Below are 22,237 nucleotides of genomic sequence, written 5' to 3'. Positions count from 1 at the left end.
ACAATCTAACATAATAGACTTCTCCATTAGTGTCAATGCAAAGTCCCTGAACAATCTGCAGGGATCTAAAAAACACTATCCACAAGCAGAGGATAAACTGTGTGAGTAAAAACACTGATGAAAAGTAACTGCTTGACTGCAGGGGTGGAGGGGATATGACTGAGGAGAGACTCTAAATGAACACTCTAATGCAGATACCAACAACATGTAAATTGGTTCAAATCAAGAACACATGTGATACCCAGTGAAATCACGCATCGGCTATGGGAGAGATGGGGGGGGAGGGAAGAAAAGAAAATGATCTTTGTTTCCAATGAATAATGTTTGGAAATGACTAAATAAAATAATGTTAAAATAAATTAAATAAAAAAAACAAAACAAAAAAAAGAATTATAGTTAGAAATATAAATAGATAGATAGATAGATAGATTTGTATATATATATATATATATGTATATATATATATATATATATGGTAAGTACCATTAATATAAGATGCTGGTTGCATCCTTTTCCAAAGACAAAAGGGAGGATATTGTGGAAGTGAGAAATTGAGAATGGTTTGTAACAGAAGCTTGGAGTAACTGAGACTGATGACCTGTTATTCAAATGAGAACATTCTGATTTGAAATGTGACCAGGAGAGACAGTTGGAAGAAGGAGCAGACCAACTGAAGGCTGGACTCTTTGACTTTGGAGACAGAGAAGTCTGTTAGTACCTTTTGGCTTGGAAGAAAGAAGAGGTCTGATGTCTCTTAACTTTTAGAGACTAAAGCCTGAAGGTTGCTTTTGGCTTTGAAGACAGAAGAAAGAAGGACAAAGTCCAGCTCTCTCTGATTTTCTCTGTTGTGATAGTGACTGAACTTCCAGACCTATCAGACATTTTCCAAATTGAACTATATTCCACCATCCTTCAAATTAAGATTCATCCTAGTATTAGGGAAACCCCCAAACCCTCTTTCCTTTCATTTCCTTATCCTTCCCTGTCTTTCCCAATAAATCTCTTACTTAAGATAAAGAAGAGAAAGAGTATTTCATTTGAGATATAATAAACTCACTCTGAGTAGATTTAAAAGACCAATAGAAGAAGAAGAAGGGTGAAGGGAAGGTGAAGGGAGGAAGGGAGGAAGTAAGAAGATTAACAGCTTGATCTGTAGTTATCAATTTACCATTCAAAATAATCCCTTATTACAACATGAATAGGCAATTTTAAGATAAAGAAACCAAAACTATTAATAAGCACATGAAAAAGTGCTCTACATCTCTTATAATCAGAGAGAAGCAAATCAAAACAACTCTGAGTTATATCACCTCACACCTAGCAGATTGGCTAACATGACAGCAATGGAAAGTAATGAATGCTGGAGGGGATGTGGCAAAGTTGGGACATTAATTCATTGCTGGTGGAGTTGTGAATTGATCCAACCATTCTGGAGGGCAATTTGGAACTATGCCCAAAGGCTGCTAAAAGACTGTCTGCCCTTTGATCCAGACATAGCACTGCTGGGTTTGAACCCCAAAGAGATAATAAGGAAAAAGACTTGCACAAGAATATTCATAGCAGTGCTCTTTGTGGTGGCAAAAAAATTAGAAAATAAGGGGATGCCCTCCAATTGGGGAATGGCTGAACAAACTATGGTATATGTTGGTGATGGAATACTATTGTGCTCAAAGGTATAATGAACTGGAGAAATTCCATGTGAACTGGAATGAGCTCCAGGAATTGATGCAGAGTGAGAGGAGCAGAACCAAGAGAACAATGTACACAGAGACTGATACACTGTGGTACAATCAAATGTAATAGACTTCTCCATTAGTGGCAATGAATTATTCCTGAACAACTCAGAGGGACTTACGAGAAGAAACACTATTCATATTCAGAGAAAAACTATGGGAGCAGAAACACAGAAGAAAAACAACTGCTTGATTACATGGGTTGAGGGAGATGTGATTGGGATGTAGACTCTAAATGATCACCCTAGTGCAAACATCAACAACATGAAAATAGGTTTTGACCAAGGACACATGTAAAACCAAGTGGAATTGTGCGTCGGTTATGGGAAGGGGTGTGGGAGGGGAGGGAAAGAATATGATTCTTGTAACCAAGGAAAGAATGTTCTAAACTGACTAATTAAATAAAAATTTCCAAAAAGTAAATAAAATAAAATAGATTGTTTTGAATTAAAAAAAAAATCTCAGCTCAAACAACAACTTCTCTATATAATACCCCATTATTTAACTAACCAACTAGATAATGCAATGGATAGAAATCCAGGCCTGGAGTCAGGAAGACCAGAGCCTCATCTGTAAAATGAGCTAGAGAAGGAAATGGCAAATTGCTCCAATATATTTGCAAAGAAAACTCCAAATGAAATCACAAAAAGTCAAACACAACTGAAATAACTGAAGAACAATAAATTTTTTTTATACATATTTGTTCCTCACATAACAACATGTGTATGTGCTGTTCCTAACAATAGAATATTCGCTCTTTGAGAAGAGCAGTTATTTTATATTTTGCAATTTGTATCTCTATTATATAGCATATAGTAGGTATTTAAGCATGCTAGTTCATTAATTTTCAAGGCTTTAATTGCTCATCAAATGGCTTTTGGACATGTCTGAATACACAAAAACAAAAGTTTTTTCTTTAACAGCATTCTCAACTTGTCTTCTTTCCATCATAATATTTTTCCCCTCTACTTCATTGTGTGGTAAAACAATAAAGAAGTCACTATAAATGAAAAAACACCTTAAGTGGCAAGAGATGAGAATTTCAGCACTTCTTGTAGATACTTAAATTTCAAAGTAAAGGAGCCACTTACACCTTTTTAGGAAGGTACCATCTTCTCAAAGCTTCTTCTACCTCCTCAACCTTTTAAAGAATAGTATATATACATAGAATTAAGATACATATATAGAGTATCACCTTAAAGCAATGCATTTTAAGGCAGCATATTTTCCAGGTACATGGCATCTAATACCAAAGACTACCTGAAAAAATAACTAAAAAAGATAAAATGCTAAATACCTGAGTGATGAGTTGCTTAGATGTTAAATTATTGATCCAACGAGTATAGCGTTCAGTTGAGTTCGGGGGTTCTCTCTTCACTTGGCACCCTATAATCTATTTTAAAAATAGAATTGAAGAAAAGAAAGTACATAGTTTGAGTATATTAAATCATATATAGATAGCAAAATATTTTAAATTATACAGTCTCAGGCTTTCCAGAGTCTGGTAATATTTATTTGCTTGATATCATAATATATAGAACTTAACAGCTTCTAAGTTTTATGGTTCACTAATAGTGAATTTATTATTTATTATTATTCATGAATTATTTGTTAATAAACCATTTAAATTTATGCATTTTAAAATTGCTTCTTATTAATATAATTATTAATGTGATGCTCTCTTGTATGAAATACAAGATTTTTGCCACCATGTGCTTTGAATTTTTAAATATCTACTTAAAAACAAAACATTAAGACTGTAGCAGAAAGGAGTCAATTTTTACCAGATCCTCAAACCGACCATCCCGAAGCCCCCAATATATTATAAAACCAAATGACAGTACATGTAGAATGTTTAAAGCACTGTGGTGTTAGTTCTTAACAGCCAAGATCACAACTAATTAATATGTACACATGAAAAATGAAGGGGTTATGAAGTCTTTACTATAATAAGATCTGTTAAACATAAAATTTATCCCTGATATTTTTAAATTAACAAGTTTTACTTAAAGTTATAATTTTTTATTACCCTTCTAAGCTCTTAATAATTTATCTCTTAAGGGGCAGCTGAGTGGCTCAGCGGATTAAGACCCAGGTCTAGAGATGGGAGGTCCTAGGTTCAAATCTGGTCTTAGATACATCCTAGCTATGTGACCCTGGGCAAGTCACTTAACCCCCATTGCCTAGCCCTTACCACTCTTTTTTCCTTGAACCAATACATTGGTGGAAGGTAAGGATATAACAATAATAATAACTTATCTCTTAAACACCTATAAGAATGTGAAAAAATCTCAGTTCCAAGTTCTACTGACATAACAAAAAGTTAGCATATCTTCATGGTTCATGATTCTGAATAACTTCTAATTCATTCTTTTTTTTCCTCTAGAAGAAATCTACTAATTATTATGAAAAATAAACTTCCATCTTTCCACTGAGAGTTCCTCCTTGTACATTCCTCCCCATTTCACAGTACCCAGATGCCTTCTGTCATTATCTTCTTCACTCCTCTCTCACATGAAAAGATAGCCCTGTTCCTTGCCAGGCACATACAGACATAGTCATTCATATCATTCTAATCCTTTTCTTCATCCCCACTCCCTCTTTTCAATCTGTCTCCTGCCTAGTTTGCTACTTGTGGTTAACATACCCATCCATGTCTCCTTCATCCTCAAAAAACTCTCACTTTGTCTATCCAACTCTATTATGTTCCTATATATCTCCTCTTTTGTGACTAAATACCTCAAAAAGGCCACCTACAACAGAAATACTTCCATTTCCTTTCCTCTCATTCTCTTAAATCTATCCATTCTGGCTTCCAACCTAATTATTCAATTACAACTGCTCTTTCGAAGTTACCAACGATTTTTTCATTATTGCCAAATCAAATGGCCTTTTCTCAATTCACATCCTTCTTGAATTCCTTGAAGTCTTAATACTTTGGATCATCCTCTTCTCCTTGATGATCTTTTCTCTAGGTTTATGTGGCACAACTATATCCTAGTTATCATTTTACTAGTCAGACTTCTTGATTTCCTTTGCTGGTTCATCATCAAGGTTCTACCTTGGTTCCTCTTCTCTTTTCCCCCTATACCATTTCATTTAGTAATCTCACCTGTTTTCATGGATTCAATTAATGTCTTTTGCTGATGATTCCCATACCCAATCCTAACTTTTCTTCTTACCTCTAGTTTTATATCCCCAACTCCCAATTATATATCTCAAAATAGATGTTCTGTAGATACCTTGAAATCAACATGTCCAGAGGGTAGCTGGGTGGCTCAGTGGATTGAGACACAGGCCCAGAGATGGGAGGTCCCAGGTTCAAATCAGCATGTCCAATACTGAATACATCATCTTTCCACTCAAATCTTCCTATTACTGTTAGAGGCATCATCCTGTTTCCAGTCCCTCAGGCTCTCAAACTAGAAGTCATCCTCACCTTCTCAGTCTCTTACTCCACATTCAAAATGTTGTAAAGTTCTATAGATATCACCTTTATAATACCTTTCACATATGCCCTCTTTTCTCCTCTAACACTGCCACTATCCAAGCCTTCACACCTCACACCTATAGCTGCCAATAGCTTTGTCATAGCCTGCTCATTGGTCTTACCACAAATCCATCCCACTCCCTACAAAGAGAAGAAGTAGGAATGTCATTTTTTACTTCTTCTTTCAAATCATATATGTTCTTTTAAATTTCATAACATTGACTTCTGAATTTTGGTTTATATAGTAATTCTGTCTATTGGTGTTTTTTCCCCCTTTAACTCTGCTTACTTGGCTGTTTCCATGTTTCTTTATATTTACCACTTACATCATTTTTTACAACACAGTAATATTTCATTAAATACTACATCCAGTACCACAATCTGTATAGCCATTCCCTAATTGATACACATCTATTTTGTTTCCAGCTTTTTCCTACCACAGAAAGTGCTACTATAAATATTTTATTGCATATAGAGACTTCTTTTTTTTCTAGGATTTTTTTTCTGGGACATTTTAGTTACTTAATTCACAAAATTATACATTTACTTACCAGAGGCCAATTAACAACTCAAGCAACAGTGCTTATCTTTCTACAGTCTCCCAGCATTGTCTATCTGCATCTTTACTCATCTTTGCCAATGTGCAGGGTGTGAAGTAAAACCAGAGGGTTATCTTAATTTGCATTTCTCTTATTATTAGTAATTTATTTCTTTTATGTGATTGTTAATAGTTTGCAATTTAAGAACTTCTTGTTCATATCCTTTTATTACTTATCTATTGAGGAAGAACAATTGATTTTTATATATGTATATATATTTTGTTAATATATGGTATAAAGGATATGACTTTTTCTACTGATGACTTTAATTTCATCCGAGAAATTTTGGTTTTGGGTTTCTTTGTTATAATTTCCTTTCTTATAATTATTGTTTCTATTATCTGTCCTTTAATCTACTGTGTAATTGTAATCTGAAGCCCAGAACTACAATTCCCAGGACCCCACTCCCATTCTCACATTACTTGCTGATGTAGGCAGAATATAAACTTTGTGTAGCCCCCACCTCTCTCTCTCTCTTCTTGTGATCACAGGCAGCAGTGGACCTGGGCTTTTTGAGAGCCAAGAGAACTTACTGCAGGAATATAGTTAGGAATAGTCTGATTTCTAGGGTTGGTGGAAAGAAAGGAATTTTGAGATAATCCCTGGTAGAGGATTCTGGGTAGGAAAAGGAATTTTAGGGGTCTGAACTGAAAATAACTGAATTTTCTTCCTTCTTGGATTTCCTCTGAGCTGGAAGTAGGTTTTTGTCTCTTTGCCTGAATTTCCATCAAGCTGAAGGAGTGAGTGGTTTTGCTCTAACAAATTCTCCCTGAATAGTCAAGACTTCATGGAGAAATCTCTGACATCAAGGTAGAGAATTTATTTGGAGGAAACCAATTTCCCTGAGTCCAAAGATCATCTGCCAGTGATCCAACTGCAGAATTTCTCTTGTGCCAAGGTAAGCCAAAGCTTTTCATCTGTAACTTTGGGTTACTTAGTGCAGCAGCCAAACCCAGGGTTTTCCCCTTTCTTTATTAATTACTGGTGGGAAGATTAGGATAAGTCAGATAGTGGGGGTGGGGTGGGATAGAAAGGGTTTTAGGTAGAACAGGGGGCTGTAGGCAGGACCCAGAAAAGAAACAGAGGGCTCCCCTTAAGCAGGGCACTTAGAAGTTGGGTTGGGGTAGTTTGAAGACTGCTAAGGTCCTACCTACCAGTTATCCTTATTCCCTTTATTAAAATAAACTCTGTTTCCATAAGCCAAGGGTTTTGTGCTTAACTGGCCCTGGGGAGTTCCTAGGTGGATTGTAACATCTAACACCCCTCTAGGATAGTTCACCATTATATTACTCATGTGGGTTTACTTTTGTTAGATAATTGGGTTTTTATATTTCTATCTCTTTTTTATTCCTTCTACTTCAAGTGATAATTAATAAACTTTACAAAATTAGTACTTGGAGGTTGGACATTAATTTAAACCTTACACTACTCTATGTAAAATTTCATTGCTAAATCTAGTCTATTGTTTTTTGTGTTGCCCACTGAACTGATGACTATTTTTATTCTATTATAATCTGTAAAGGATGTATTTACTATTTCTGGCTTTTTACATTTGTTTGTAATATTTTTTTGTGTTCTAACAAATGGTCAATTTTTGTAAATGTTCCATGTTGTGCTGAGAAATACACATATTTTTTAGTAGTGCCAATTAGAAGATGCCCAAGTCTTTTAGCTTTAATTATTCTAGCAATTTATTCAGTTCTATATTTCCTCTTTTGTTTCACTTTGTGTTATATTCGTTTATCTTTCATCCACTTTATGGTTTTTTTTTCCAAATTGAGAATTTTTCACTCTTTCTCTGTAAACACAGAACTATGTCTTATTGATTAGTTTAGCTTAACACTTTTTTGAAAGTAATAATAACAGATCTTTAATCAGGGCAAGCAAGTTATAATCTTGGAAACCACACAGAACTATAGCATTTGGGATTATAATCTGGAAAACTACACAGAGTTATAGCACTGGGGTTTTCTCTGAATTACAGAAAAAAAGAGTAAATAAATAGTCTTTTGAAAGAGAGGGGTCAACATCCAGTTCTCTCTAGTTCACAAATGCTTAGGAAAGAAGCAATAGTCGAACCTCTAGGAATTCTAGGAAGGAATCAAAAACAATTTTTAGTTAATTCAATTATTATGTCTTTTGCATTCTTGGTTTCAGAACTCAGGGAAAGTCAGTAAAAAGATTATCTGAAAATAATGTTATCATATACTCATGTTGGTCAAGGTGAATCAAGGTGATTCTGCCATTGACCAAAAGTGCTGGGATGTTAGTCACCTTAGAGCAGTGATGGCAAACCTATGCCATCTCCCAGCTCCTTCCCTTCCCCCGAGTTTGTTACTAGAAAAGCAGAGGGACTTGGGCAGAGCTATTCCTCTCCCCCTCTTCACCATGCCTAGTGACATATTTACACATCACCATTCCTCTACCCAGAAGCCCAATGGGAGTGCTCAGTGGGTAAAGTGGACAGCCCACAGGCAGGAGAGTTGGAGGGGAGCAGAACACCTGGGCCACATCCTCCTTCCCTCTACTTGCTGAGGACATCCCTCCTTTCATTCAACCAGCAGCAGTGTGAGGTAAGGGGAGGGGTGGGGTACCTGCCACTTGGTGGGGAGGGGCATGCACTCAGTCTCTGGGGGAGATGGATATGGCACTTGGTCTGTGGGGTGGGGCAGGAGAAATTTGTAAGTGTACAAATAATTTATTTAATAATTTGTAGTAATTTCTGTTTTTAGTTTGCTGCTTTATTTTCCTTGGTTTTAGTATTTATTTACCCTTCTGTTTCTGTTGTCTGAGATATATAAGAAAGCAAATTCTTCAAGACTGGTTTCCTTTCTAGTAATGATTCAAATATCATTTTTACTGATTATCCATCCTTTTTCATTTATACTTAGGCTCAGATTTGCAAGATAGGTCACCTTGGACTGCATCTTTAGAGTGAGGACTCCTTCAGAATTCTCTCCTATGCTTCTGGTGGTAGTCTTTTGTTGTTAAAATTTCCTATCACTTATTTTGGAATATCTTTCTCTTGGTCATTTATACAATGTATTATTTTTCAATAGAATTCTTAAATTTAACTACCATGCATTTTTGGATTCTTTAAATTGGTACTCTGTTTCCTATATTTAAAAATTCTAGGCCACTTTCTTGTATTGTTTCTTATATTCAGATTTTTTTATTTGTCAAATTTTTCTGGGAAATCTAAAATCCTTAAGCTGTCTCTCTGCAGCCTGTCTTCAAGATCAATATTTTCCTTTTATGAAAAGCAAGATTTCTTTTAATCTTATTACTTTTTTGCTTCTATTCTTTCAGATTATCCTTCACTTCTGTGTATTTGCATTACCATTAGTACCCCTTTTGTTTCTTTGGTTAATCTTGCAACTATAGATGCACGTTTTCCTATTCTGTATCTAATTATATATACATATATAAGATTAAAATTGATATTCAGTAACTAAGTATTATATTTTAAAAGTTTTATTAATAATAACTAAAGTAAAAGAACTACCTAAATTCAGCCCAGTCATGAGAGAAGAGAGCAAAGAGGGAAGAGCTACAGAATTTATAAAATGATAACTTGATCATGCAAACAGTGGAGGCTCAGGGGAGATTAAAGGGAATTTTGGGAAATACTAAGGGACTTCTAGGGGTTGAAGTCCAAAGATTCAAAAATCTCCATTTATACAATATATACATGCATAGGCATTAATATATGTATATGTAATATACACATGCATATTTATACACAGAAAAGCTTTTGTACCCACATACACATATATAGACAACATACATATTATACACATATGTATGTATATAAAAAAGCTTTTGCACATGCACATACATTATGGGGGGTGTGTGTGTGTGTGTGTGTGTGTGTGTGTGTATGTGAAGTGCAAAAGCTTTTCAATTTCAGGTTATCACAAGGGTCACTATTGAGTACTTATGGTTGCCACATAATGTCTACCTGATATCTACACACCCTGCTTCTTCCCTTCAGCCTCCCCATTTCACTCCAGACCCTCTCTCCTCTCCTCCCACACATTGCTGTCCTCATTCCTTTGTAATTTGGACAAGTAGGAGTACTTCCTATGGAGAAATCCATTACATCTCTGAAAACAGGAGAGTATTAGATATATTTTCCACTTTTTCTGTAATCAAATACCCTAATCTCTTGAACTTCCACTCTGGGGTTATGTCCTACATATATAGTACTCTACCTTCTCCTGTCGGCAGTACAACAGGAAAATCAACAGTATCACTGATTTAGGAAAGGGAGTATCAACTGACTGCTCTATTATTCAGCTTACCATACTTTGTAATTAAGGAAACCTTCCTTCCTTAACAACCACTCTCCTATATGTGTTGTCTCCTTCTATTATAATGTAAGTTCCATGAAAGCAAATAGAGACTGTCTCAATTTTTGTTTGAATTCCCAGCACCTGGAATACTGAATAAATAGGACATAATAAGTTCTTTATAAGTTCTTTTTCATTCCTTCATCCATCTATCCATCCATCTTAACTTCTGTGCTTTCCTCTGTCTGATTAAAACCGAAATCTTTTAAATGTAGACAATTTCTTGGAAGAAATGGGAACTGCAAAAAGTAAAAAAATGATTGTTAGGAAAGGTCAAATGGTCTCAGGTCTACAAAAAATTCTTCAGCCTCATCAAGTTTATTTCTAGAAGACTGTATCACAAAAGTGTATTTGTCTAAACAAAATCAGCTGACAACTTTTTTTTTTAAAGAGGAAAATTTCTTTGTGATAATCTTTATGAAAAAAGGTAGGCTGTGTGACCCAGGGCAACCAATACAAAGTATTGATTCCAAGATGGAAGGTAAGGGTTTTAAAAAAAAGAAAACATGGAGGAAGTTATTCTATGTCAAAAGATGAATAAAAAGGATTTTATAATAATCATACAAAGTATAATTTAAATTAAACAGGTTTTAAAAAATTTATTGATATATTATTGCCTAGTGTATTTTCTTAGCTTTCCTACCTCTTGTTACACTGGTTTAAAGAAACCTTTGTACCTATCTAAAACCAGCAATTGTTGTAAAACAATTTTTGATTCACAAGTTTATCTTATGGATTAAAGTCAATCCAAAAATGTACAATCCAAAGCAAGAAAAATATTATCAATTAAAGAAAAATTTCCTGCTGATTAATTAACTAAACACTGTTTTGATTTTTGCAAAAAATAAAATTAATTTTTAAAAACCTTAGTAATCACTTTATTAAAAGTTAGTCATGACATCGTACATAATAACAGCAATGTTGAATGATGATCAACTGTGAAGACTTGGCTACTCTCAGCAATGCAGTGATCTGGGACAATCCTGAAAGTCTTATGATAGGGAATGCTATCCACCTCTAGAGAAAGAACTGTTGGAGTCTGATAGATATGGGTCAAAAACATACTATCTTTCACATCAGCATATTTACAGTTTTATTTGGGGGTTTCAGTTTTGTGTGTGTGCTTTTACAACAGTGACCAATATGAAAGTGTGTTTTGAATGATAATAAAAACAAAAGGAAAAAAAGTTAAGTCATGGAACCAAGATTGCAGAGAAGGCACAGGGACCCTTCTGATTCCTACCAAATTACCATCTAAAAAGCTATGATATAATGTCTCAAAATGAATTCTGGAACAACATATCCATAAAAAGACAAGGCGAAGACAGTTTTCCAGTCAAAAACAACTTAGAAGGCAGACGTGAAGAATCTAGTACACTGGGGTAAAATGCAGCACCATGGCAGGAACCACCTAGGAAACAGGACATGGGCACAAGCTTAAGCAGCAGCAAAGGCTGACTTCCAGAACTCCCAGCCACAGATGGTAAAGGGGAGAGGGTGTCAGACAACTGCTCAGAAAGAGATTACAGAGTCCTTTTGCTGATTCTGGGTGCAAGATTCTTGTAGCACAGCCCATATGCAGAACCAGGTTGCAGTCTTGGAACAATCACAGGGTGAGGAGGAGGAGTACCAGCATACATTAGCACTTGTAGCCACAAGGCAGAAACATTGGGGTTATTTACAGACCAGAACACAGGCCTGGAAAGTATTAAACACACTTCTCCTTACATCATACCACCTTGGAAGACCTGAAAACAGTGCTGGCTCTGAAGGTAGATGCACAAAAAAAATGAAGCTTGGTACAATGTTCCCTTCACTACAGATACAAAACCTAAGTTTTAACAATTTTTTAAGTTCAAGGAAAAGAAAAAGGCTAGAAAATGAGCAAACTATCAAAAAAAGAAACTCATCATAGAAGGTGTTTTTGGTGACAAGATAGACTCAAACTCAGAAGACAACAAAATCAATACTGTCGTATCTAAAGCCTTCAAGAAAAGTATGAATTCCTATCAAACCCAAAAAGAATTGGTGGTGGCTCAAAAAGGATTTAAAAAATCAAATATGAGAGTTAGAAGAATAATTGGGAAAAGAAATGAAAGTGATACAGGAACATCATGAAAAAAGAGTCAAAAGTCTGAAAAAGGAGGCACAAAAAAAATTCTGAAGAAAGTAATACCTAAAAAAAAAATTGATTATGCCAATTGGAAAAAGAGAAACAAAAATCCAAAGGAGAGAAAAACCTTTTTAAAAGCAGAATTGACCAAATGGAAAAAGATATACAAAAATGCACTGAAATGAAAAACTTCTTGAGAAACAGAAATGGCCCTCTAGAAAAATGAGGTACAGAAATTCATTGAGGAAAAGAACTCTTTACAAAGTAGAACTGGCTAAATGGAAAAGGAGCTACAAAAACTCAATTAAGAGAATCATGCCTTAAAAATTATAACTGGGCAAATGGAAGATGACTCAATGAGATACCAAAAAACAATCAAACAATGTCAAAAGAATGGAAAAAATAGAAGAAAATGTGAAATATCTCATGGAAAAAACAACTGACCTGGAAAAGAAATGTAGGAGAGATAATTTAAGAATTATTGGACTATCTGAAAGCAATGATTTAAAAAAGAGCTCAGAGATCATCATTCATGAAATCTCCAAGGACAACTGCCCTGATATTTTAGAACTAGAGCAAAAAATAGAAATGGAAAGAATCTACCAATCACATCCTGAAAGGGATCTCAAAAACGATAACTCCCAGGAATAATACAATCAAATTCCAAAACTCCCAGGTCAAGGAGAAAATACTGCAAGCAGCCAAAAAGAAACAATTCAAATAGTGTGGAGCCACAATCAGGATAGCACAAGACTTAGCATTTTCTACATTAAAAGATCAGAGGGCATAAAATATGAAATTTCAGAGGGCAAAGGAACTAGGACTTCAACCACGAATCACTTACCCAGCAAAACTGAACATAATCTTCAAGGAGAAATTGAAAATTCAATGAAATAGAGGACTTTCAAACATTTTTGGATGAAAAGACCAGAGCTGAATGGAAAATATGACTCCTAAATACAAGACTCAAGAGATTCATAAAAAAGTAAATAGGAAAGAGGAATCAAATGAAATTCAATAAGATTAAAACTGTGTACATTTCTACATGGAGAGATGATTTTTTTAACACCAAAGAACTTTGTCTTTATTAGGGCAGTTAGAAGAAGCATATATAGACAGAGGGCAAGGTGTGAGTTGAATATGATGGGATGATATAAAAGATAAAATAAAATTAAGGTATGAGAAAGAGGAATACATTGGGAGGAGAGGGAAGGGGAAAATAGAATGGGGTAACTTACTGCACAAAAAAGATGCATGAAAGAGCATTCACTATGGAGGGGAAGATGGAGATGAGGAGAAGAGCATGTGAATTTTCCTCTCATCAGAATTGGCTCAATGAGGGAAGAACATATTCAATCAATTGGGTATAGAAAGCTAGTTTACAGGAAAGTAGGAGGGGAAGGGGATAAGAGAAGGGGGGTTAGAGTCTCTCTAATAAAGGTCTCATTTCTCAAATATATACAGAAATTAGTTGAATATATAAGAATATAAGTCATAAAAAAAAAGAATATGTCATCCCCCAGTTGATAAAGAGTCAAAGGATATGAAGAGAAGGTTCTCTGACAAAGTTATTAAAGCTCTCTAGTCATACAAAAAATGCCTTAAATCACTATTAGAGTATTTATATTAGATAGAGAAATGTAAATTAAAACAACTCTGAGATACTACCCCGCACCTATCAAATTGGTTATCATGACAGAAAAGGAAAATGACAAAATTGGAAAGATATATGGGAAACCTAGGATACAAGTGCTTTGTTGTTATGAATTGATTCAATCATTCAGGAGAGCAATTGGATGTATGTCCAAAGGGCTATAAAACAGCCCTTTGACCCAGCAATATGTATTTTATCTCTTTGTATCCCAAAGAGATAAAAAAAAGGTGTGTGGGGGAGGGAGGACCTATAAATACAAAAATATTTAAAGTAGCTCATTTAAGGGGCCAAAGATTTGGAAAGTAAGGGGATATACATCAATAGGGGAATGGCTGAGTAAGCTAGAGTATATGACTAATAGAATACTATTATTGTACTATAAAAAATGACAAGCAAGATCAGCTCAGAAAAACCTGGAAAGACTTACATGAAATGAAGGAAAGTGAAATTAACAGAACCAGGAGAACAAGGTACACAGTGATGAGAAATCTTTACAAAGAACAATTGAATAACAGCTATTCTTACCAGTACAATGATCCAAAATTATCCCAAAGGTCTCTTGATAAAAAAAGCCACCTACTTCCAGTGAAAAAGAACTAAATCTGAATTCAAACCAAAGCAAACTATTTTCACTTTCTTAAGTTTTTCTATTTGAGTTTCCTTCCACAAAAGGATTAATATGAAAAAATGTTTTACATAATTAATTGCACATATAAAATCTACATGATACTGCTTATCATCTCAAGGTGAGTAGAGGGTTGAGGGGGAGGGAGGGAAGGGGAAAATTCTAGCCTCAATGTTCTTTGAAAAATGTTGGAAACTCTTTACATGTAATTGGGGAAAATTTTTTTTTAATTTAATTTTTTAAAAAGTCATGGAACGGATAAAGGATACTTACACTGTTTGGATGTTGAATGGCAGCTTTGTATTGCAATCTCACCCGCTGAGGCATCATCACATCATCCTATGATAAACAGCACATTATTAAAAAGACCAACATATACATTAATATACATTAATATACTTAAATATACATTAAAGTTACTTATTTGACAACCACTTCACTATTCTCTCAAACTTGTAGAGCTGGTACCAACATCAATGAAAGGGGTTTACTCACCAAAAATTCCCTATACCAATTCCATCACAGCTACAGTAGAACTATTTCAATATACTATAGACTAACCAAAAAAATTTAAATCAGTAAAAAAGACAATAAATTTAATCTTTCTGGCTTTCAGTATATTCCTATTCAAGGAAGAGGCATAATCTCCAAAATCCTTACCAGCTCTAGTATTATGCAAGTCTATAAAATATCATCATTCTTGTTTGGTCATGGGTGTTTTTGCATTTTTTCCTTTTTTGTCAAATTATGATTAATAAAGAAAACAATGTCAAAGATTTCAGGCATAAAATGAATAACAATGTATTTAACCTACTATAATTCCATTTAACCCATTCTTTCTGTTCCTATAGACAAGAAAGGAATTAAAATGTAGATTTTTTTAACTTACGAACAGAAAAGTATCTTTATTGATGTTTTATCCTATATTATCCATAGTACTATTGCTAAAATAGGATAGTATTTTATAGTTATGGAGAATTCTAACATCTTAATAGTTTTATATTATTACAAATAAAAAATGCTGCATTATTGGTCTAAAAACTTCACCTCACCACAGTTGAGGAAGTGGCAGCTTAAAGGCAAACAATACATAGTTAAAGCAGTTCTTTGGAATGTGAAATAGGAGAAGGCATTCCCAACTCCCCTACCCCATAAGATCTCTAAAGATATTTCAGTTGTTTCCAGTGTTTTTTGTACCATGAATGAACCTCTTTCAACAACAACAAAAAATAAGTATTATGAACTCCCAGGGCAATTTAAAATACTATTCCTAATATTCTTTTAAGTGTCAAAAATAACAATAATTTTTCCCCCTAGCTCAAAGATAACATTTATATTAGATGATTACAGTAAAATATATTCTCTATGTAATTAGAAATATAACATTGTAAGACTAGGTTATAAAATAATTATGAATATTTTATGAGGAATATTCTATAAGAAATTTTTAATGTAAACTAACAAGAACTCATTTTTGACTTCTAGTTAATTGTTTTGCAAATTTTGTTGAATATAAGAAACATTTTAAAATAGTTAAAACTTAAAGGATATTTAACATAATAAGCAAACACAAACAATCTCAATGTTGACCTTTTTTATTTGAACAAAGATCTGTAATATGTGGTTCAACACTAAACACAGTCTTAAATCTAATCAGATTTACATTGGCTTTATGTCTGTATTTTGATTTAAAATATGAACAAAGTAAAAAATGCTTGCCCCTGTAGTAGTAGTCTCTCGGTAACCAAGGATGATGATTGTCTTTGTGCGTTTTCATCTATGATAGATGAGTGTGCACAAAGACACTTATGCGTGAAGGAAATTTAAGTGGAAAAGTTGATGCACAGAGACAGTCCCACTCTCTTGGCGTTGGAAGCCTGGGTCCAGTGGCACGAAAAGTCGTTACACCTGGAGACTTCCTCAGCTGCATTGGATGGCCGTGTTGTCTTTTGTGCTCCAACACGCCCTATGCACTCCACAGTGCTTTGCTGTGTCGCCATCTCAGCCGCTGAACCTTCTTATTGGTTTCTTCTGTCTGTTCAGCCAAAGCAGTCTTCACATGCTGGGTGAGCAAGGCCCTGGTTCACCAGGGGTCTATGACCTGATGGCTACTCTCACAAGGTTTAGCTGGCCTGTCAAGCCGTTGCCCAGGGTGTGGCCGCTGCCGCATGCTAGCAGCTACTGGGAGCCACAAGTGAGAGCTGAGTGTCATGTGGGGGTCAGAGGCTGGAGAACTGCCCTAGAAGGGCACGACAAGCCCTCCATACCAGAGATATTACCCCTCCCTGAACACCCCATACACCCCGGGCATGATAGAGTTAAAAGGAGGGAAGCCAAGTGCATGCCCATTACCTCTAGGCTGATGTATCTGAAATAATTTTAATTCATGGGACACTATCTTTTCTCTTAACATTTTGAAATCTGCTTTCCTAAAATCTAAAGTGGAAGGGGCAATTCAAATCACTCATTTTACAGATGAGGACATAAGATTCAAAGACATTAAGTTATTTGCTGTGTTACACGGGCAGTAAGTGGCAGAACCAGGAATCAAATTCTTTTTAATCCAGTCCTTTTAAATTTTGAAACCTAACACTCTTTCTATTATGCATTACTATCTCCTGATTGAAAATTTATTAGTTTTTTTCTTAATCATCTTTCTTGAACTTTCTGCAGCTGTTAGTATACTGCTTATCCTCTTTTCTCTAGATTTTTGTGACTATTCTCTCTTGATTCTCCTTCTACCTATTTGACCACTGCTTCTAAGTCTCCTTTGCTCAATTTTCATCCAAGTCATGCTTGCTAACTTTGGGTATCCCATAGGGATCTGTCCTGATTCCTTTTCTCTTCTCCTATGCAATTTTAGTTGGTGATCTTGTCTGCTCCCATAAATTCAATTATCATCTCTCCACTAACAATTCTCAAATGGACTTATTTAATGCTAACCTTTCTGCTGATTCATCTTATGTATCCAACTGTCCGTTAGACATCAAGCAGGATGTCTCAGAGATTCTAAATTCAAAACAGTTGTCCCTCACTATATTGTGGTTCATTTATTGTGGTTTCACTCTATCATGGGTTTTAAAAAATATATTTAATTCTGTATCACAGAGTTTCCGCTATATCCATAAGAAACCACCAGTTTATTGAATGAAAAATCCAACAGGAACTCTCCCCTAGCCACGGCCCAAGGGAGCAGCTGAGCCCAGGTAAGGTGCTTTGGACAGCAGAACTGAGTAACAGGACCTAGGGGCACAGGAGAGTTAAGCAGGAAGAATTATGAAGATAGGGTTAACTCTCCCCTTGCCTATTTTTAAATTAATCAACAAAATCTGAAAACGCCCCTACTTAACACTAAGTAGGGGAGATCCACAAGCCACTTGTTAAAGTAAGGGACAATTCAGAAATGACTGACCACCCCCTGGGCAGTGCTAAGCAAATTTAAAGACTGCAATTGGCTCCCATAAAGTGGAGGGAGGGACAGGAAGTGATGTGGAAAAAGGACTACAAAAATCCTGAACTTCCTGTCCAAGGAGGGTCTTTGGCCTGAATCTGGGTTTTGGAAGATCTTGGACTCAGAGACTGCAGCTTGGAGCTAAGAAATGGGACTTCGACCAGGGACTTTGGCTCTTAGACTACTTCTGGTAAGACTGCCCTGGATCTCCTCCTTTTGGACTTTGGCTTGGGTGAGTCAGAAGCTGACCTTCTTTTCCTGGTTTCTGGAGAGATTAGTTCCAGAGATGCCTCCCCTTCTAAGAGGAGGCCATGTGGGTTGAACCCTTGTTTTATTCACCACCGAGTCCTCTGGCTGAAGGGTTTAACGAGCCCTTCCTGGGTTGAGCCAGGGACCAGAGCAACATTTAAAGTAATAGGCTAGACTTCTTTCTCTACCCTCTTTTACAGTTCTCTACTTTCACTCTTTCCACCTTTTTGTAAATAAAGCTACTAAAAGTCATTTTGATTTGAGCTACAATATTTTTTAAATTGGCAACCACAGCATTATCTTAGAATTCTCATATATTTAGTCAAACCCCTTAATTTATTTCCTTACAGAATGCCTTTCTCTCCAATCCTCCAAGATGGGAATGAGCTTGGGGGCAGGAAGGGAGTCTCAGTGGACAGAACTGGAGGACTAAGGCCTATAATCCTAGCATCTGGAGTTCAATCTCCCCCATTTTGGGGGTGGGAGAGGAGCTAGGGCTCAGACATGCATTCGCCATATGGAGAAATGAGGCCTGTGGACACACAGACAAGTTGGGCCAAGAACAAAGAGTGAAGGGATCCTAGCAGGGGTGGTTTCTTACACCTTACACCTTCCCTGCCATATACTCTATCTAGTGACACTAACTTTCTTGTTCTTCTCTGCATTTTTATTGTCTATCTCATGTAGTTGGAATGATCTCCCTCCTTATATCTTCCTCTTCGCTTTCCTGGCTTCCTTCAAATTCCAGCTAAAATTCCCTTTAATAAACTACAAGAAGTCTTTTCAAATCTCCCCTAATGCCAGTGCCTTCCCTCTGTAGATTACTATGTATTCTGCATATCTTTTGTTTGTATATAGTTATTTGCATATTGTCTCCCCTGTTACAACAAGCACTTAAGCACTTAAGCACTGGGGTTGGCTTTGGCCTTTCTTGTACACCTAGTGTTTATCACAGTGCCTGGCAATTTAAAAGTACTTACTGACTTATTGCTTTCCCTGAAATGCCTAATCTTTTCCTTTAAAGATGGCTAAATGTTTTGGAGATGGGCAGTAGGGTGGAGAACTAAAGGAAGAATGTGCTTTGAAAAGAGTATATTCAAATGTTTCTTTGATCTATGTCTTATATAAAATCAATTTTTAAAAAACATATCCATTTTTTACAAAGCATTGATAAAATGTCTTTTATGTTAAGGCATTTTAATTAATTATCTAAAATAGTAATTCATAAAACAAAAGCTTACTCACCGAATCCAAAAAACAAAGGTAAGATCCAGAACTCTGTGCTATTGCTTGATTTTTAGAAAATCCAACTATTGAGAAAAAGATAAACACTTATTAGATTTCAATAGCAATTTGCTTCCAAAAAGCTAAGTATGTCATATAACAAATATTTAGTTAATACTTAACACATTGATTAAAAACAAAGGAGGCAAGAAAAAGGGGAAATATTGAGGAGGAAAAATGCTGGAATTTCTTCTGGTTGGTTCTTCCCAGAATCTCCATTTTAAGGGAAATGTCCAGTTCAACCATGTCTTCATTTTGCTTCTGACTCTCCAGACTTTCTTCACAATGACAGCAAATGGCTACACTCCCCTTCCTCACCCCACCCATTTTTCAGTCTCCTTTTATGTGTTGTCTCCTCCACTCCATTAGACTGTAAGCTCCTTGAGGTTAGGGACTGTGTTTCTGCTTCTATTTGTAATCTTAGCATTTGGCACAATGCCTGCCACATAGAAATTACTTTTAAAAATTTCTTGACTTATTTTGTTATTAATAGCATATGTGCATTTCTCTAAGTTGTAAATTCACTTTAATATTTTGTTAAGTCAATTAGAATGAGATAAAATACTAGATTAAATCAACTTCATTTCATTCTCTCATTCAATAAAAATTATTAAACAGATATTACATACATAACACTAAGCTAGGCACTATGGAAGGCACCAAAAAAAAAAAGTATAAAAAAGATTCCTGCCCTCAATGAATTTATAATCTATTTGCAAACTAAAAACACATAACTGGGAAATTTGAACAAAAACAAAGCAGCAAGTGATTTAAGTATCAAATATAGAATGTATTTATACATAAGTTCAGAAGAAGGAAAAATAACTGTGCTATTGAACAATAATAATAATTGCTAAGTATTTATATAATACTCTAAACTTTATGTATATTATCTCATTTGATCTTTACAACAGCCGTAGGAAGTTGTAGCAGTCCACCCCTAGCTATGGGCAAGGGGAACAGTTGGTATGTGCAGACTGACTTAAAAGAGAGCATGCTCAGTCTTGAGCATGCTCAGTATTGCACATGGCTGGGAAGGCCTCTGACCCTTGACCCCAGCTTCCCCCAGGTTAGGCGGGAAAACAAGTTTCTTTGTGCTCGCCTGGTTAAGAGAAACCACAACTATGCCTTGTCATTAACCAATGAGGATCATCCCTATGACTGTGTATATTTGCATATCAAAGGGTATATGTAGCCCAGCAAGCTCCGCCTCTCTCTCTCTCTCTTTCTCTCTCTCTCTCTCTCTTTCAGGCTAGCTGATGGCTGTCCTGGCAGGAGCTTGGCCTCTGGCCAAACTCCATCTTTAATCTTTCTCTATTCACCTCTCTGACCTATGTGGTATTAAATGTGGATCTCTGGACTGGTAAAAGCCTTTGGAAGGGTCCTTTGATCAGAGCTTAGCTGTGGCTCATGGAAAATTAATAAAGACTCATTCTGGCCACCTCATATCTCTACTTCGACTCCGTCATCCCCCTCATGGTATCTAAAACTTCTATCCTGTCTCTATCTTCCTACCTTAAAGCTTCTCTCCCCTCTGAGGAAGCTTTAGAAGTAGATGCTATTATCTCCAAGGAAACAGGCTGACAAAGGTGGCTTGTCTAGGGTTACACAGCTAGTAAATGACTAAGGCAAAATTTGAACTAGGATCTTCCTAATTACAAATCCAACAATCTATTATACTTTGCTTACTACATTATTCCCAATTCAGCATTCCCTAGAAGAAGTAAAACTTGAAACAGGAAGGATAGAAACGAGCAGAAACAATCCAGGTCAGAGAAACAACTGAAACAAAGATACAGAGACTGGGAATCCCAATGGTATGTGTGAGGGATAAAGAACACACTAGTTTAGCTGCAGTAGGTAGGAAATAAGGTTGGAAAAGTAAGTTGATGACAGACTGTCAAAGGAATTTTATCCTGTATGGTTTGGGAAGTCATTAGATTCTTTTATAAAAGAAGTGACATCAATCAACAAGGATTTATTAAAGCGCCTACTATGTGCAAGGAATTATGCTGTTGAAAATATAAAAATAAAAAAGGAAATAAATCCCTGCTCTCAAGGAGGTTATATTTTAATCATGTCAGACAGCATGAACATTGTCTCCTCTGACTGAAGGACCCATCAGGACACCTGGCTTAGAGAAGATAGATGTTAGCAACTCTAGTCCTATCAATGAGATAGAGGACAACCAGATCTTATCATTCACTGTCTCATATGATCCCCCAGATCTTTTCATCTGCCCTGCCTCTACATATCACATAGACACTTGGCACTAAAACTGAATCTTCAGCCCCTCAAGGCTTTTCCATCATCTTGCCTCTGATATTCTTTTATTTTTTTACTTTTTGTTTATTTATTTTAAAGTATTTGTCCATGATTCCATGGTTCATGTTCTTTCCCTCCCCTTTTCCTCCCTCCCCCCCCCACCCCGCCAAAGCCAACAAGCAATTCCACTGGGTTATACATGCATTATCACTCAGTATCTATTTCCATTTTATTCATTTTTGTGATAGAGTAATCTTCTAAAAACCAACAGTCCACATCCTATACCCTTATAAATGAGTAATAAATCATGTTTTCCTTCTGCGTTTCTACTCCCACAGTTCTTTCTCTCGATCCAGATAGCATTCTTTCTCATTAGTCCCTTGGGATTGTCCTGCATAACTGTTTTGTTATTAGTAGCAAAG

The 22,237-nt window shown here is 35.8% G+C and overlaps 1 protein-coding gene across 1 annotated transcript in view; it reads right to left on the bottom strand.

The window, feature by feature from the left end:
- B3GNTL1 (UDP-GlcNAc:betaGal beta-1,3-N-acetylglucosaminyltransferase like 1) overlaps window positions 1–22,237 on the bottom strand; it is a 174,043-nt gene that overhangs the window by 114,176 nt on the left and 37,630 nt on the right. The window contains exons 4-6 of the mRNA XM_007483420.3: window positions 19,512–19,576; window positions 14,840–14,905; window positions 3,031–3,126 (exon numbers count right to left, since the gene is read on the bottom strand). Coding sequence (XP_007483482.1) covers window positions 3,031–3,126; window positions 14,840–14,905; window positions 19,512–19,576 — 227 coding nt within the window. The remainder of the gene's footprint in view (window positions 1–3,030; window positions 3,127–14,839; window positions 14,906–19,511; window positions 19,577–22,237) is intronic.

The sequence above is a fragment of the Monodelphis domestica genome, chromosome 2 (assembly GCF_027887165.1).
Source record: "Monodelphis domestica isolate mMonDom1 chromosome 2, mMonDom1.pri, whole genome shotgun sequence".
In the NCBI taxonomy this organism is placed as follows: Eukaryota; Metazoa; Chordata; class Mammalia; order Didelphimorphia; family Didelphidae; genus Monodelphis; species Monodelphis domestica.
This window is presented reverse-complemented; position numbering and strand designations above follow the sequence as displayed.